At 40.5% G+C, this 15,850-nt stretch overlaps 1 protein-coding gene across 1 annotated transcript in view; it reads left to right on the top strand.

The window, feature by feature from the left end:
• LOC109854335 (protein Wnt-1-like) overlaps positions 1 to 13,909 on the top strand; it is a 39,354-nt gene extending 25,445 nt beyond the window's left edge. The window contains exons 2-7 of the mRNA XM_020427313.1: positions 4,879 to 5,053; positions 6,682 to 6,805; positions 7,043 to 7,200; positions 12,022 to 12,199; positions 12,423 to 12,654; positions 12,824 to 13,909. Of these exons, the coding sequence (XP_020282902.1) occupies positions 4,879 to 5,053; positions 6,682 to 6,805; positions 7,043 to 7,200; positions 12,022 to 12,199; positions 12,423 to 12,654; positions 12,824 to 13,025 (1,069 nt within the window). The 3' untranslated portion in view covers positions 13,026 to 13,909. The remainder of the gene's footprint in view (positions 1 to 4,878; positions 5,054 to 6,681; positions 6,806 to 7,042; positions 7,201 to 12,021; positions 12,200 to 12,422; positions 12,655 to 12,823) is intronic.
• Positions 13,910 to 15,850: the final 1,941 nt, after the last annotated feature.

The following is a 15,850-nucleotide window of genomic DNA, read 5'->3' on the forward strand; positions in this document are numbered from 1 at the left end:
AATTCAAACTGTAAAAAAAAAAAAAAAAAAATAATGTCCGTAATTGGATCGTGAAAGAGATTCTGTGCACACGCCTCAACATACAGACTTTAACCACACTAATTAGCATCCCTCGATATTTAACGGCAAGCAGGGGTAAAAAACAGGCTGTCGTCCCCGTTTTCCGTCGTGCTGACTACATCGCGATCTGTATAAAGGTCAAGTCAATCCATTGACGCGGTCGAAAAATTACCTTGCGGGCAAATATCCCCCGAGCGAGAGAGGTGTACACGTTAACGTCACCCTCATGCTCGTTACACGCAGCGAGGGTGAGATCGGAGGAAAAAAAAAAAAACAAATGTACGCGCGCGCGTATATACACGGCGTGTGTATATGCGAGGGACTCTCCTTTCGGTAATCGATACTAATTAGAACGAGGCAAAGTTTCGAGCCGTGTGCCGGCGTTCGCTTCGACGGCAGCGCGCGCTCGCCTCCCGCCCCCGATGCGTGCGTATCCCTCCGTCCTTTCCCTCCCAGCCTATCCCCGTTCGCCGCTACGTTCTTCGACGAGGTTAATACCGACGAGACGCGTATACGTACAATGTATTGTAGGCTTTCGTAGGATTTATCCAGCCATTATATCGGCTGGACGAACGAGCGAGCGAGCGAGCGAGCGAGTGTTCTCGACATAAATGGGCCCTATCACTGTCACACGAACAAAGCGGCGGCCCCGACGTGGTTATGACGGCAACGCGATACCCGCGCGCTTTCGAGTAATAATATAATAATAATCGCGCGGTTGTTTCGTCCGTCGTCGTTGAACCGCGAGAGATCGTTTCTTCGTTGAGCTCTCTTTTCCGTTCCCCGTTGATGAATAGGACAGCGCGGGAGAGAAACCGCAGAGAGCCGTATAAAACCGGATACATCAGGCGAATCTGAATATGGATTTCATTCTTTCATATCGGCGGCTTTTTGTGCAATTATTTTTGCCTCCTCCTTCTCCTCTTGCCCTTTTTACCGTTGTGTACCCCCTTGTCTTCTTTGTACGCGCGCCTACATCCTTGTCTCTTCGACAATGTGTTTTACGACATCCTTCTCTATCCGGATTTGTTTTTTTTTTTTTTTTTTTTTTTTTTGTATATCTCAATGCAAATGAAGCTTTTTGCTAAAACAAGCAAACCTTCTATCTTATTTATGAAAAAAAAAAAAAAACTATGTACAAAAGTACTAGGAACGCTACCGTTTAATAATTTGCAGCAAAATTTTATTTTACAGAGTAAGTTTTTCAAGAGAGAAAATTTCTCATCTTTTTCCCACAGTCGGTGTCCACTACAAGCAATATTCCTTCGGGGAATACGCAAGAAGATCCACAAAACGATGGACGACTACTACCTATTGTCCGCGGCTGTTACGTCCTTGACCGCTTTAAACCGATCGGCCGATATCGATTGTGAGACTGCTCACCGCAAAACTATATACTATCGGTTACTGTCCGAGCAATCAGTCGCTTCCGCTTTAGAAGAGATGCTGCTGATTACACCACACCGCTCGTTCGAAAATTGTTTCGTAATAACGCTTCTGAGAAACTACGGAGAATACATTACATCGTAAAATCGAAAAAATCTTAAAAACAGACAGCGAGGAGCCATTAAACCACCAGACAGATATAAGTTTCAAGCGTGCCTGGAACTGAGACGAGACACTTGAGCGAGAATTTTGAACTGCGGCGATCGTAACATTTTATCAATAAAACTGGAATTCAAACTGTAAAAAAAAAAAAAAAAAAAAAATTTGATTGATTTCTATAAATGTTTTGCGAAAGAATTTTATTGCATTTTTTCTTCAGCATATAGGCGTGTAAACGTTACATATTTAAAATATCATAAAGATATCCTATACATATGTACGGATAAGAATAATCGGGTAGCCAATACCCCGAGTATCTCTTCTCGAGCGCTTAAAAGAGACGAAATAGCGTAAGCGCTCGGCTCCGTCTTGATGGCAATATCGGGCTGTTTCGATCGGACGCGGTAAAATCGACTGTTTGACGACAGGCTCATCCTCATCGTAAACACGATGGCGGTTTCTCGCAATGCCAAGAGCTATATACGTAAAGGAACGCGCGCTTGTTTCCGGGGTTACTTCTGGCTTCGTCATGGAAGGATCAAATCGCCGCGGCGTAGCTGTTCATGGAATGCACGTATACGATTTCGATCTCTCGCGGAGAGGTAATCCCGGTTACGAGGAGTGCTACGACATTTCCGAGTACACAAGATAACACCCGGAGAACGACGAAAGAGCGGGGCGCGTCGACGAGAGTATCCGTGAAAATGATTCTCTCTCTCTCTCTCTCTGTCTCTCTCTCTTTCTCTCGAGAGAAGGACCGTAAACCGTGGCCAAACAAACCCTGAAATAGCTTAAAGTCGACTCTGACGACGAGCTTCGCTGACTGCTGACGCGCATCGCGCGCGTCTCTGTCTGTATTCTCGGTCCGCAAATAAATAATAAACGTTACACCACACGCGCGCGCGCACACACCACGAGTTCTTCGTGCACCCTGGACCGAAACTATCATCGGTCCCCTTTACGACCGACGAGTGCTTCGGAAAACGGCCAACGGATGAGAACGAAAGTAACCGGTCGGATCCGGGTAAAGTGGTTACACCGTGTTCTCTTCTAAAACGCCTACTTCGATGTACGTTATAAAGAACGGACCCTCTTCCCTTTCACCAACACAAACCATATTCGATCCTATCGTAGAATCAAACGCTTCTTTTTGTTCATATTTTTTCTTGGTCTTGGTGCGAATTACTTGATTCTGTCATCGACTTTTTAAACGCGTCTTCGAAAAATAAATTTCGACGCTCGCAAGCAAATTTTTTTGATTCAAACGTCATCTTTCGACGAGAGATGTGTTCGAATTATCGGACGTTTAGAGTTAAAGAGCTTCGACTTGAGATAAAAAATTATTCGTCACAGCTGGCTTAGTCTAAAATTTATATTTTGATAAAAGAAATTTTGTTCGTTCGAAGGGTTGAAAATTCTGGAGTTACGCGTAAAATCGTACTCTTGCCGATATACATATTTTCGGTTATATCGCGCGTATCGGTCACGTTAATTACCATATTCCAAATGGTAGAACGCGCGTTTCAGCCACTTTTCCAAACGATCCCTCTCGGCTCTCTCCCCGTCGTCGATACAAACTATGATCGCCGTCTCCTTCCTTCGTTGGTGCCCTAAGGGCAGCTGGGAGCGCTTCCGAGCCCCAAAAGCCACACCCTCGATTCTCATTAAGATTTAGCGTGTAAACGAGCGTTGCCCGTGTCCGGACGGTGCTACTAATCGAACCCCTCGAGCCGAAAGAATTGAAAACAACGCGTTCGAGGCTTTTAAGAGAACGAGATATCGGGACCCGGCATTTATAAGGGCATTGGAGCAAGACGCTCGGGCTGGTTGTCTGGTCGATTTACATTTAACGAAATTAGCTATTAGGTGCAACCGGCGCGATCATCAGTAAATTAATAAAAAAAAAAAAAATAGAAAAAAAAAAAAATAAACGATTATCATCACGCGCCAAAGGACAAAAAGAATCGAATGCGCTGTAATAATAAAATAATCTAAGACAAAGTTGCTAAGTTTGAATAAATTTTTCTTACCAGCCGTGTAATAGCAAAACATTTTTTCTATGTATAAAATTGCGAAAACTCCTTTTCAAAAACTGTCTTTCCGAAACAAAAGAAGATTGTCATTTCGAACGTATGTGGAAATAAGAAAAATGGGAAAGTGTTGGATTTCAATCTTGTGTCGATTAATTAATAAAAAAGAATGACGAGGTTGTTCGCGGCACAGACGGCTGGTGGTATAGTTTTCAAGAGTTAAGTTCGAACACAGAGAGAGAGAGCCCAACTCTCACTTGCTTGGCTTTCCTCCTGACTTGGTTCGCGCGACGAGGCTACACGGCTTCTCTCTCGTCCTCCCCGTATCCTGTGTTGTTTCCCCCCTCCCCCCCTNCCGCCGCCGCCGCCCCCTGTTCCGCGCTACCGTCCGCGTTTCACCCTCCGTGTCTCATCCTCCTCCCGGGACCCTTTCTCGTCCTCTCCCCCTCTATAATTTTCACCCGAATACCTGCTCTAATTATAGGTGGTTCGTCACGGCGCGGCGAGTATCTTTCCTCTCTCGTCGGGTGTCGGTAGCCGCGCGGCTCCAGCCGCGTCGTGTTGTACCGGCGGCTCGTATATCGTCGCGAGATATTTCATCGTTCACCCGGTAAGATGATCCATAACGCGTCGGCCGCCGAGAGTCATCTCCCGATAACACACGGACAGCTCTCCCAGCTCCGGCTTACCTTGGAGTCAGCGTGGTAACGGGCTCGGCGTCACACACAAAATCGGAGCCCGATGATTTTACACGGGCGACCGCCGCAAGATGTTGTTGGGATCCCCGCGGAAAGATGTATCGTCGTGCACACGTTCGTCTGAGAATCGCACGTGTTATTATTACAACCTTTTGCGGGCATCAATTATCAAAGTTGAGGAAGAGAAATTTTTTGATTTTATTATTTTTGTTTCATTTGGATTTTTTCTTGAGAAGAAACATATAAAAGAGCGAAAGGAGGTCGTCGAGTTGACGAAATATCTTTAATGCGCATATCTGTAAAAATGCGCGTCAAAATGCGTATCGAGGTGAACACAAAAATCAACGAGAAGAACACGCGATTGAATAAAACGCGAAAAAGAGCACACGGTTGTTTTTTTTTTTTTTTTTTTTCAATTCGCTGATCGCTCGCTCGCGGTTGTCGAACGGCGCGCCCAGTTCGTGCGCGCAATGAAGCGAGGATTAATTAAATTACTCAATGCGCAACCGGGGCCTTATTTATACCGAGCGTATTCTGGCTTACAGGTACTTGGGGCTGGAGCCGAGGCTGACATCCGGCCCGGTTCAAGGGAGCGGCGTAGATTCGCAAATCGCCGGCGCGGGTGTGATCGGACCGGCGAGCGCCGAAAAGAACTGTAAGAACGTGTACCTGACCACCAAGCAGCAGACAATATGCTCCCGCTCGCCGCCCGTTCTGCAGGTATTTACCTCGTGCCGGGGGCCCCGCGAGGGTCTCTCTTTTTCTCTCTTTCTCTTTCTCGGATTAATGCCCGAGGAGGCACGCGGCTAATTCGATTCGCGGGACCTGCGACCGCGTGCCGAACGAAATATAATGGCCTTCGCCGACGCAGGTTTGTCCGAAATCGTTCGACCCGCTTACACTTCTGAGAAAGCTCTCGTTCTAAGATTTTTTTTTTTTTTTGATAATCTTTTGCTTCTCTTCCGCGTAGAATAGGGAGGATGTGTCGCGATTATAGTAACGTTAATGCCGCGCGTGGCCACAAAAATTTTGCGACACACAAGAAAATCACGAACAAGAAATTGACGGTTTCTCCCGTCGTGTATATTCTTTGTAACAGATTCGTGGACTTTCCGGTTGAACAATTCTCTCCGATCGAGTCTGCACAATAATTGATTTTTACGAATTCCGAGTTAACTTTTGATAAATCGCAAACAACAAAATAATTAAGCGACAATCAGCGTATTTGAAAAAACGTATATATTTTCATCGTATATAATTGTAGACGACGCGATCTCCGTTTGTTTAATATCGCATATACGTTGCGGAATAAGAGAAAGCTCTCGCGCGATTCGGGACGCGATTCCCGAACGCGGAAGATTTACAGTTATGTTCGCACGGCGACAGGTAAGTATACGAACATCTTTAAAACACCGAACACATTTATTTTCCGATTAGGCATCGACGCGCGGTGATGATTTCGGCGCGCACGGTGAGAAAACGAAAACCCCGCCGCACACACATAGTGTGCAGTCGTCGTCACCCAAGCGCGTTTCACCCCCCGAAATCGCGTTTACCTTTCCTTAATGCACAAAACTTGTTCGGGACGAACGCGGAGACGGTCGTCTAAGAATCCGGAGAGGTGCCGGTTTCCGTAGGTAAACCCGGGGAACCGCAAAGCTTCGATACTTCTTTGATCGCGCCGCCGACAGAGTCCCCCGCTTTTCCGAGTGCGAGAGCCGTACCGACAAAAGGTTGTTCGAGAGCATGAATATTCATACGTCAATCCGGCTATCGAAGTTTAATTTTTTAACGAGCGCGATCGAACCCGTTAAGAGAAACGGCTGGGAATGCCTTCCGCGACGGCACACGGAAGAGAATGTCCCTCTATAATATTATATTCGAGATCTACAGCTGTATTACTGCGCAGTCGCGTGATTTACGCGAGTACATATCGAGAAGTGTGTCGGTGCGTTTTTTTGCGCCAACTAAAACCGCTTGACCGAGAATTCGCATGCGATTCTATTCTCGATCGAGATAATGTTGATAATAACACGCTCTTAAGAATTTTTATGATAAAATAAAAAAACTAATAAATAAATCTTATTTACAAAATTAGCGCATAGCATTAGTGAATTATTTTTCAAAGCACGGGGCAATTTATTTAAACAACGATGTATGTTATTAAATTTTTGTTATCGCCGAGGCTTCTTCGTACACGTACACAGAAACGTGGTCCTGATAAAAAAAATGGGGAGAGACTCCTGTTTGAACAGTGGCTTGTTCTTATGCGCGAAGGAGCGCCGTCGAAGCATCCGGAGAAGCGGCACTTCTTTTGATTCTTCAGCTTTCACCGTCTTATTTTGCAGGCGGTGAGCGCGGGCGCCAGACTCGCCATAGAGGAGTGTCAGCACCAGTTTAGATCAGCAAGATGGAACTGTTCCGTCAGTCCGGAAAATCCCGAGAACGTGTTTGGCGGCGTTATGTTAGTCAGTAAGTACATACACGCGCTCTCTCTCTCTCTCTCTTTCTCTTTCTCTTTCTCCGGTTCCTTCAATGGTTTCAACGCAACCGACGACGTGCGTGCGTCGAATGCGCTGCGGCATTAACTTCTTCGTATATAGAGGAGAGGAGGTTGCACACTCTCCTCGCGCGCGCACTTGTGACATCAAGTGCCGCAAGAGTGGTTTGACTTGTGTAGCGCGACAAAAAAATGCGTGCGTTTTGCAGATAGTCGAGAGGCCGCGTTCGTATACGCCATATCAGCAGCCGGAGTCGCTTACAGTGTCACGAGAGCCTGCTCCAGAGGCGAGCTCACCGATTGCTCCTGCGACAACCGAGTGAGAACGCGACGGCAGAACAATTGGGAATGGGGAGGATGCAGCGAAGTGAGTTTCGTAGTTTTTTTCATAATTTTTTTCTTTTTTTTTTTTCCAATAAATCATCGCGTTCGCGTTTTAACTTTGAGACGCAATATTTTTTTTTCATTGTTTAAAATTTCGTTCGTAAGTATAGGATCTTATTTCGCAAAATCTTAATTTTTTCGGTTCGCGCGCTTTTTTTTTGAAGCTCGAGGAAATATACAAAATTATTTAAACAAAAGGCCGATACGAGCAGTAAAATACAGGTTGGTCCTGTAAAATAAGTTGTCTTTATTCAATAAATATAGACGTTTCGGTCACACAATTTTGGACCTTCTTCAGTATGAAAATTAAGTTTAATTAAGAAAAAATATTTTTGTACACTACATCACTAACAGATAGATGAAATAATGTTAATGACTTACAACGATATACTGTGTATTTTTTTTTAATTAAACTTAATTTTCATACTGAAGAAGGTCAAAATTGTGTGACCGAAACGTCTATATTTATTGAATAAAGACAACTTATTTTACACGACCAACCTGTATTTTACTGCTCGTATCGGCCTTTTGTTTAAATAATTTTGACTATTTCACGAGCGATTGATTGACGAGGAAATATAGATAACAGTGAATCTTAATTTACGATCTTACTTTGATTAACTTTGATTAACATCGTATCTCAACACCGATACACGGCCATCGCGATGTTTACAGAGGATTGCAGTTCGCGCGCGCATCAAAAAAAATTTCCCTGACATCTCTCTCTCTCTCTCTCACTCGCTTGTCTTTCGACGCGAATTTTAATACTTACTGCCGAAGACAAAGCTCGGGCAGTAAACGGATGCGTTTCATGCGAACGGCTGACCCCTTGTAGACATTGCCGGCTTACAAGGGGATTACGGAAGCTAAGCTTGTTAAGTTGCAACAACCCACCGGGCTCCCCTTCCCTGCAATCCGGACACGTAACTTACTTGGACGTGAGGAACGAGTTCGCACACACACACACACACACACATACATGCGAGAGCGTTGTGTGACACGTGCAGAGATAGTTGATGTACGCGCCTGTCACATGGTTATTGGTCAGATTATCTACAAATTGCGTGCGTGTCTCATATACGCGCTCGAATAATTTATACATCTTCAAGTGTGAGTCGATCATAATATTTGCAAGCGAAACGAAGTACAGAAATGTCGAAGTTAATAAATTCAGTTAAAATTTCAAGTATAATTTTTACGTCACGCGCGAGAGATTTATTCGTCGCGAAAAGACTTTTCTTTCACAAAAAAAATGTTAAACCAAAGTATTTTTCTTCTCTTTAATCCGATTTCGCGCGCACAAGAACTGTTTTTCTTATCCAATTTTCAAATCTGACTTACGAAGAACACGCTGTGATTGCAGTAAGTAAGGTGAAAAGTATAAAACATCGTGGGAAGTCGCGATGTCTTAATGAGAGAGAAGCTGAGCACTTGTGTCGACAAATGACTCGGGATAACTTCGGTGACAGATCCTAGAAGAGATAATTATGTTTGCCCGTTTTCCGATTCGGATCAGTAGAAACTTGTTCCGACCGAGTCACCGACGAGCTATTAGTCATCAAAAATTTGTCAGATATCTTGCGAATTACCCGCACAGACATAAACACGACCATTAGACATTCACAGCCCGATTCGATATCCAATAGACGTCTTAATGGGATTTCCGCGTCGGTAGTTTGCAGAATCGATGGCAGTAACAAGCCGAACAAGCTGGTGATAATTAAGAATAGATTGATTGTTGTTTACTATACGAAAAAAAAATTCGAAAACTTATTTCTTAGTTGTCATATATATCACCGGTAAGATACTTAAAGACCGGCAGCTTTCGGTGACTTACACCCCCCCACCGGGGAGCTGTCATCGATAAGTCGACGTGCGTGATGCCGGTCGGAAGAGAGAGAGAGTAAGACGATGCTCTCTCCCGGCACAAGGATTACGTTTAGACAGCGTTCTGACAGCGAAGGCAAAGAGGGCATAATCTCGACTTGTTGACAAGTATGAGAAAACGTTCGAAAATAGCGAAGTACGCGCGCAAATAAAGAAATATACTAAAAATTTTTTAAATATTTAATGTGCGTGTATTAAAAAAAATTAATGTAACACAATATAGGTATATGATGTGTAAAAACTACATGAATAATAAAACAAAATTGAGAAAAAATTTTGAATTTATACCGTGACAAAATTGCACTGTGAGCTCTTAGAAATATTTGTAGAAATATTATGCTTTTAAACAATTATGACTTAAGCAAGGATCCGGACCGGACTGAAACCGAAACCGATAACCGGACCGTAACCGTAACCGAACCGAAAACTATTTCCGATGTTTATTTCGGTTCGGATTTTTCTAACGCTGTTAAACGTTTTACAAGAATTTTTATTTGGAAGAATTTGAAAATCACAGTCGTCATTGGCAACTCATTAGATTGTGTTCGAAGCCAGAGCTAATCGAATTTTTATCAACAAAGATGACACGTATGTTTATAATCTTACATATTTTTAATTCTTCGTAGATACACAGTTGATGTTAAAAGGGAACTTCTCTTCCAATTTTTGAATATAAAATAAATATTACATAATGAGATTTTTATAAAGGTAAAGCTAAACTTTTTTAAAGCCTTAAAAATTTTATTTTAATTTTGCCAGTTCTTTTATAGCATTAAAAAAGTTTGAAAATTTCAATTAACCTTTTAAGATTATAAGTGTTTAGTTTTAGGTAAGTAGCGATATAACAGGATATTCACAGAAGGTTAGGTTACTTTAAAATTTTTTTATTACAACAATTTACATGTATTATAATAATTTACGTAAGATTAATATGTTATAAGAAATCAATAACAAACTTGAAACGACCATTGGCGACACTGCAAGTTGCTGTAGAAGACAAAACAAAAGCAAAAAAGACAAGATATGATTTTCAAGACGAAATTTCCCACTTAAATGATTTCTAAATTAATTTATTTTAGTTAATAAACGTGCATTTGTTATACTATGCAATTTATATTATATTTATTAAATTATCTTTTTTATTCATTATAAATTTAACAATAGATACTTAAACACTTGTAACCGAAAAAAATCGATATCCAAACGGTTACGGTCACCGTTTTTGATAAAAGGACGGAAACCGAAACCGAAACCGAAAATCAGGTACAGCATCGGACCGTAACTGTAAACGGACCGAAATGAAATTTCGGTCCGAGTCCCTGGACTTAAGGCTCGTTGAAATTAATAACGAGAAATATATAAGGCCTTACGAGCCATTCGCAGGATGTTTGAGCGGAAACTGTGCGTGTATATATATATATATATACACATGTAACGAATTCAACTTGTAAATTTTTACAAGTGAGTGTTTTTTTAGAATTGAGATTTCAATTCAAAAAAAAAAAAAACTCGTAAAAATTTACAAGTTGAATTCGTTACATGTGTATATCGTCACTCCCTACGTAATAATCCCGTAACTCTAAAACGCAAATTTTAGAGGAGAGCAGTTTAAAAGTATAAAGCTTCATATATTTCCCTATAGTTAGGGATCTTTCGGTTTCAAATTTGTACCTTATTTATGAATATTTCTTTTTAATATTTAGTGACCATAAAGAACATGACTTTCTAAGTGTCATTATGCAATAAACTGAAAATCCCATATGTGACACTTATGTAATTATACGTAGGGAGTGACGATATATGTACACAGAAAAAAAAAAAAATGGAGTTGCTTCAATTAAAGTTGACGTCACGGGCTGCCACAAAAATAAATAGTTCATTCAATTGCACATGCGATTAATTTAATGTCTAGATTCTTAAAGCAACTATCTGCTGTGTATAGCGCAATAATATTGATGTTGCATAAACAGGATATATTTCAATTAATACACCGAAAAAATTGTATTCTTGTTTTGAGGATATCCCACTTACTTTAAGTATATTTTATACTAAAATAGGCGCCAAGAAGAGTTTCTTATTTTAAGAGGAAAATCCTTTAAATAGTAATATTGATAAGAATATATACTGATTAAAATATAAAAAGCCTCTATAGAAAAACATAAATATATATCTCACTATCGAAAAAGACTATATTCTTAAATTAAGAATATATTCTTAAAAATAAAGAATATATTCTTAATTTCAGATGAATATCATCTAAAATCTTTAAGAAGATTTTTTAAGTATAAAATCTTCTACTTACAAGAATATAAATTTTTTCGGTGTACTGATACTGTTGATTCAACATCATTTTTTTTTCCGTGTATATACACGCCACAGTTTCCGCTCAAACATCCTGCGAACGGCTCGTAAGGCCTTATATATTTCTTGTTATTATGCTTTTACTTTAACTCTACATTTAACTATCTACCACGGTGTCTACGCAAAGCTTCTGTCACGTGCGCTGCATCTGTAACCATGAATTGTAACGTAAAGCTGTTCCAAAGTTTTAGAGCTCCGGAGGAATCTTAGGTTCTACATATATTTTACGTGAAATCCTAAGCGAACTTAGGATTCGCCTAATCTCCACGGTTATTGTCGGCTTATTGTTGGATCCGTAAAATGAACTCAGACGGATAACATTTCATAGAGAAACGTAACGTTTATTTACGTAGTCGGTCGGGTAGCATGTAACGAACGTATCTAATACAAAGAGATTTCTTTAGATTTTTGTTTCGCGCGAGGCACTCACGAACGTTTGAAGAAAAAAAACGCTGTTAAAAGTTCACTCAAACGTTTGTTAATCTTCGCGAGATGCATTTTTAGTTTTTTTTTACATTGTTAAAACAAAATATGATAAATAATCTCCTCTACCCAGGATATACATTTCGGAGAGAAGTTTTCGCGAGAATGGTCCGAAGCCGGAGAGGAACCGATAAAAGAGGGCGTTCTGCACGGGCCGAAAGGACTGGCTGGCCAGCTGATGAGGAAACACGATAGCGAGGCCGGTAGACGTGCCATTCGCTCTAGGATGCAACGCGTATGCAAGTGTCACGGTGAGCAGAAACAACATCCCGACTTGTACTTAACAGTCGAATGTTGTTTCAACAGATGAACTTCCGCGTTCACGAAATCCGAAATTATCGAGAAAATATGCAAATTTATGTAAATAAAATAAATTGTACTTTCACACAAAAGTCATCAATATTTTATCTATATACGCTTTAATGAATTATTTCCTATTTTTATCTCTTTTTTTTTTTTTTATTATTATATCAGGCATGTCCGGTTCGTGTAGCGTGCGCGTGTGCTGGAGAAGACTTCCGGCGTTCAGAATGGCCGGAGTGGCCTTGGCGGCTCTACACGAAGGCGCCGCTCTGGTGCGACTGGCGCAGCGCGGCGGACGTAAACCAGCCAGGCTCAGACCTGCGCGTCCCGATCTCAAACGACCGAACAAAACGGATCTAGTTTACCTCGAGGACAGTCCCGATTATTGCGAAAGAAATCTCACGTGAGTGATTTTCCGATTTTCGATAAGTTATTTCTGATCGAAGATCACAGACATACACGTCTCTTGTATACACGTATGATAAAACATCTTGACATTTTGTTTCGAAACAAATTTCACGTGATTTCAAAACGCAAAATCTAAAAATATCGCAATTTCGCGGTTTCTCCAGGCTCGGCATTCCCGGCACACGAGGAAGAATATGCAATCGGACGTCTCTTGGTCTTGACGGATGCCGGCTGCTGTGCTGCGGCCGAGGCTACCAGACGCGGGTGCGGGATGTCACCGAGAAATGCAAGTGTCGATTTGTCTGGTGCTGTCACGTGAAGTGCGAGTTGTGTCGGCAAACGCGGGAAGAGCACGTGTGCAACTAAAGAGAGAGAGAGAGAGAGAGGAGAGAGAAAGATAGAGAGAGAGACGGTAAATGCATTCCCGAGGAGTTCGGCCTATCTCTGTGTAGGAAACAACGTGCTCATAAAACATCGTTAAGTTTCGGATTAATTATTCGTTGCCGCGCATTTTACGTTTTACATCCTCGTCAATTAGCGCCGCGAGAGGCTACAACAACGATTAACGTTGCTCTCTGTCTGATGACGGTCGTACGAGTGAGTTTCGTTCTTTTTAGCAGTCAGCCGGGTCATATGAATAAACAAGCAAACGCTCTCGTTCTCGTCGATCGACCAATTGCGACATAAATTTTTCATATATGCGTTTACAAAAATAACATATGTGAACGTTCAGTTCAAACAATCTGTTTAATTGCACACTCCTATCAAGAACATTTGCTCCGTTGTGTTACTCATATGACTTGTGAACTCAAAACGTATAATCTAAATCTCGAAACAGTTAGAGATGCGATTTTCACGTCTGCGCTAAAGAGAGACTCAAGCGAGTGAATAATCTTGCGACGATTAAAAGTTCTCAGTATTATTAACGTCGTGTAGCCGACATTAATGTCCGCGAAGTAGCTTGTCGCGCGTGGCTTATCAAACTGGTCTCTTGACTTGTCAGGTGCCACGTTTACTCGGTGAACGTTAATGCATTGAAAGTAGATGTGTTTTACTTTAATTTACATTTAATCGCGTAATTCTATCTCTCAACTTGGACGCGCGCACCGCAAAAGAGAGACTTGTATTCCAGGGACACATTAACATGCCATGCGTGTGCTCGCTTCGCATCATCGGGCTCGTGTAATCTGATGATTCGCGCGAGCAAACAATGCGAATGGCGATATATAACGGCAAGTTATTTCTCTCTCTTCCGACTATTATATATATATATATATATTTATACATATATACATAATAATAATATATATATATATTTATTTATTTTATACGTCTATATTTACATACATATATATATATACATATATATATATATATATATATTGTACGATTAAAACACACGCATTCTTTTTTAGCGAGAATCAAACGATAAGAATTTTTGTCGGAACTTTATCTCGAGTTTTTGTTACGTATTTGTGCATTTTGCAATCGCTCGCCACTTTGATGTGCCAATTTGCTATTTCCGCGTATACGATGCAAAACGAGAACGAGAGAGAATGAGAAATGGAGCGAGAGAGAGAAAAAAAAATGAAAGAGAAAGAGAGGTAAGCGAGGGGCAAAAGAAACACACACGCGACGATTCTTTTTTTATTTCCGTGCTCTCGCGCGTACAATTGCACGCAAGTGTGTCGAAATATAAACACGGATATATCTTCACGGTGTGTGTGTGTGTTCAGATATCATCTCTCATCGATGATCTCTCTCTGTGGAATCTTCTTTTTTCACTTTTTAAACAAAAACGTAGCAACAACTACTCGCGAGAACTCGATGAGAAAACGAATTGGGGAGAGAAAAAATGACGCGAAATCCAATCGAGTTTTCGCGCCTTGACTCGAGCAAAACGAGAATGGGGAACAATTCTGTCAACGCATGTAAATAATGTCTCACCTGGTTTTTCTCTAGATTTATACGTTCACGCTATCATTGTTGTATATACATTATTAAACGTTTCATTCGCTTCGTTATTTAGACGCTAAGTTTATATTGCGTTGTGTGCGTTTACACACGAAATATTTTTACCTCCCCCATCAGCGATTTTATCTCACACACACTGCCACTCTACTTCTATTTAATATATATATATATATAGATATATATATATATATAAATATATATATACAACCGCTTTGTCTCGCATGCCGCGCCAATTAAAGGCAGTCTAGTCATTTACGAATTTTTCCGACCCATATCAAGCCGACGCACTTTTACGCTCACACAACGAAATGTTATACGCGAGGTTTTCGTATTCTCTTCGCTCGAACGAATTGTAGTAGTTTATAAATAACGTATCGCGCAATTATTTCACAAAATAATAGACATACGCATTAATTGTTTTTTTTATACTATAGATATATATTAAATATGTCACAGAAATTATCCGCAACCTTTCGAATTTGCTGGAAAATTATTTGACGGAGTCGAATCGAAAAAAAAAAAAAACACTCGTCTCGAATAATTTGTATATTATTAAATTACTTCGCACATGCGGTTTTACACAAAATTGTATTTACGTGTGTGCGATTGATAAGGACAAAACGAATATCTGAGAGATTAGTTGACGAATGACGCGTCAACGAATGTCAACACGGGAGATCGTATTATTCTAATTGATGTTGTATCATGTGAATAGAAAAATAAAAAAAAAATAAAAAAAATAAAAAAAACACATTTGGCAATATACGTGAGGTTGCGCGCGTATCTATATTTCATAGCTTACTACTCGTTTAGAATACGGCCTTATAAGCAGCGGCGTAGTAGATATATCGCGATTCGTCCGTAATATTATTATAAGAATTTATATATTAGCGATAAAAAAAATTTAAAAAAAAAATTTAAAAAAAAAAAAAAAAACACGAGATGCGAACACGCTCGTGCCCTCAACGACATACAGAACTTCACAGTATTGACAAACGTGTAATTTATTTTCTTCATCATACACATCACGTTATTATTCGTAGTTCATTCGTCAGTCAGGTATTATGAGCAAGCATTATTACAATAACACAATTGTAATAATTAGATTAAATAATGTAATAATTAGTAACAACGTCTCTTCGCTATAAAAAAAAAAAAAAAAAAAAAAAAAAAAAAAAAAAAAAGATATAACTATGAGATATTTTAGTTGGTAAAAA

This window comes from Pseudomyrmex gracilis, unplaced genomic scaffold, assembly GCF_002006095.1.
Source record: "Pseudomyrmex gracilis isolate BER0280 unplaced genomic scaffold, ASM200609v1 scaffold_63, whole genome shotgun sequence".
In the NCBI taxonomy this organism is placed as follows: Eukaryota; Metazoa; Arthropoda; class Insecta; order Hymenoptera; family Formicidae; genus Pseudomyrmex; species Pseudomyrmex gracilis.